This window comes from Penaeus monodon, chromosome 21, assembly GCF_015228065.2.
Source record: "Penaeus monodon isolate SGIC_2016 chromosome 21, NSTDA_Pmon_1, whole genome shotgun sequence".
Lineage (NCBI taxonomy): Eukaryota > Metazoa > Arthropoda > Malacostraca > Decapoda > Penaeidae > Penaeus > Penaeus monodon.
In genome coordinates this window covers 7984420-7987460 of record NC_051406.1, presented here as the reverse complement: position 1 = coordinate 7987460, position 3041 = coordinate 7984420, and the positions used below count along the sequence as shown (strand labels likewise).

At 34.9% G+C, this 3041-nt stretch overlaps 1 protein-coding gene across 1 annotated transcript in view; it reads left to right on the top strand.

Annotated features, from left to right (window-relative positions):
- LOC119586160 (lymphocyte-specific helicase-like) overlaps positions 1 to 3041 on the top strand; it is a gene marked incomplete at its 3' end in the record, with an annotated part of 43724 nt that extends 40683 nt beyond the window's left edge. The window contains 6 exon segments of the mRNA XM_037934855.1: positions 58 to 218; positions 424 to 550; positions 929 to 1086; positions 1247 to 1415; positions 1595 to 1877; positions 2088 to 3041. Of these exon segments, the coding sequence (XP_037790783.1) occupies positions 58 to 218; positions 424 to 550; positions 929 to 1086; positions 1247 to 1415; positions 1595 to 1877; positions 2088 to 2218 (1029 nt within the window).

The window sequence follows — 3041 nt, the reverse complement described above, 5'->3', positions numbered from 1 at the left end:
TGGTTGAATTGTGATTTTGAACATGATAATTTTATATTTTTTTTTTTACATTTCCAGAAGGTGGATGAGAAAGTGGAATATGATAACAAGGGAAGACCAAAACGCAAATCCAAAAAGGACATAGACTACTCTGCGTTGCTCGATGAAAGTGAATCGCCCAAATCCCTAGACAGATTTCTAGATGCTGTGGTGAGGATGCAAGAAAGATCAAATGAAGAGTAGGTTTCTTTAGCAGTGTTTCCTTAAGAGTTTGATACAATCTTATCATCTCTTACATTTATTGTTATTTAAGCTTGGAATTTATGCATTTGTATCTTGTTGAGAGGAATTTATATAAGAAGTGATTGTCCTCAAAAGGTCCTTAAGAACTTAGAGAAAACTATTATTTTGTGTATTTCATAATATTGGTGTTTTCTTCACCAGAGCTACAGCAAAGAAGAAGTCATCTGCAGTCAATATCAAGCTAACAAACAGAATGATGCAGTGTCGTAAAATAGTGAACCATCCATACCTTATCAATTACCCTCTAACACAAGATGGAGAGTACATGGTAAGTAAGAGATACAAAACTTGTATGCATTTGCAGAAGTGAATGAAACTGCTGTAATAGGAAAAGAATTTTCTTTTCTTATTTTGGCGGTTGTGTTCTTGGTGGTAGGTACTATTTAAATTGAGATTACTATGATTATATTTAGTATTGTTATTATTAATCATTATACACAAGGATTAAAAGTCTGATCACAGTTAATGGGAAAATGCAGACCTAATGAAGTGTATTTTTCATGCACATTATCACCATCATAGTGTCATTGATGTTTTTATGAGGAGTTGTGAATTTCTGATGAAAACACTAGGTAATTTGCATAAACGTTGTAGTACTGGGCTCATTTTCAGAGTTTAAAACTTTTGACTCTCATCTGCTGAACAGATTGATGAAGGGCTGCTGGAATCCTGTGGAAAACTGCAAGTACTTGACCAACTGCTGGGAGAATTGTACAAGCGCAAACACAGAGTGCTCATTTTCTCCCAAATGACCATGATGCTTGATATCCTTGAAGATTATCTCTCCCTCAGGCCCAAATACAAGTGAGTTTAACTTACTTTTCATTAGTGTAAAATGAACAAAAGATATCTGATGATCTTTCTTGCTTTCCAAAATTCATAAGAACTCAGTGAAACTGAATAGGATCCTGCAAATTACCATGAGTAAATGGTACAGCTGTATTATTTTCTGATTTTCTTTTAGTTATAAGCGCCTTGACGGAAGCAGATCATTAGATACTCGGCAGAATGACATCAAAGAATACAACAGCAAAGACTCAAACAGTTTTATATTCTTATTAAGCACAAGGGCTGGTGGTTTAGGTATTAATTTAGCTTCTGCTGATACAGTCATCATATATGACTCGGATTGGGTGAGTAGCTATTAACTTTTCATGTTTGTATATTTCAGTCTTGTTTTCATAGATGCATACAATTTTGTTTTGTCTTGTAGATTCATGTTATTTTTCAATGAGATTATAATAATGACTAAGTACTTCTGATGAGACTGTTCTTAGTAATTATTTTATATAATTATATTTACTTTATGCAGAACCCACAAGCTGACCTGCAGGCACAGGATCGATGCCATAGGATTGGACAGACTCGACCAGTGCTGATCCTTCGGCTCATTACTGCATCTACCATAGATGAGAGGATTGTAGAGCGTGCTGCCACCAAGCGCAAGTTAGAGAAGCTCATCATCCAATCGGGAAAATTCAAAGCCTCAAAACAGAGTGACAGGTTCTTGGATAAAGTCATGGATCCCAATGAACTTGTTACTCTCCTTGGCCAGAGAGATCATGAAAGGATCCATCGCACAAACACAGGCCATGGTAAGGAAATAGCATGGTTGGAAAAATTCATATAGATATTTTTTTATTTATATGTTAGATGTTCTTCCTTGGTTTTACATATAGTGATATGTCTAATGCACATACATGTACTTCTGGGACTAAAGTGGAAAGCACCATTACATTTATTCCCTTTTTCACTATTCTGGCCTTTCTTGACATGTTAACTTATATATACATTTCCTATTTCAGTGTTTACAAAGGAAGAGCTGAATCAATTACTAGACAGAAGTGACCTGATTCAGAAGAGGGAAGGAAAGGAGGTACCTGAAAAAGACCTAACTGGTGTCTTCAAAGTTATTAATGTTGAAGAGGATGAATAACCAGTGAAAGAGTACTTGAAGCCAAGAAAAACAGTCTGGTTCCCTACAGCAGTTGGCAGTTATATCCTACTGAAGTCAATTTATAGGTTCTGTTTGTTAGATGATGTAAATACAAATCTGTCCTTAAAATAATCAATAGCTTTTTTCCCATCTAAACTGAAGAGTGCTAAACCTTTTTCTTTTTTCAAGTACTGTAATTAGGTTGTAAATATTATTTTAAAAATTGTTGATTGTTCATAGAAAAGTTTTCATTGTTCATTATCAACCCAGTGAAAAATTTGTGCCATTGTAGAGGCATACATGGTTACGTATGAAGCCATAGTAAGTGTAATGATTCTTTACAACAGCAAATTTTCTGATCAGCAAGGATTCCTTTTTCTATAAGCTGTATTATTACTTAAGGGCTCTTATACATTATCAGGCTTCATGTCAAATTTCGATAGCAGGTAACCTGATAGTTCAACTTACGCATGTATAGGGTGCCCACTCAAACCCACTTGAACCATATGTTTGCTTGAGGGAATAAACTCTGTATAGGCAGTCTGAACAGCCCACACATGCTCATTTCTGTAAGAACTGACATGTTCAGGCTACTTCACAAGAGGCTGAAGCATGTGTGGGGTCCTTTAGACTTTCAATATCTTCAGTAATGTCAAGATTGCTCTCTTAGTAAGATACTTTAATAAGTTTTATTAATAAATTTCCATGGGCATCCTTGAAGTAATGCAGATAAGAGAGAACATCTGCATTTAAGATAAAAGATGTTTCTGCAAGAAGATATTGGAATTTGCTTTTATGTAGATGAATTATTTTAGTTTAAATT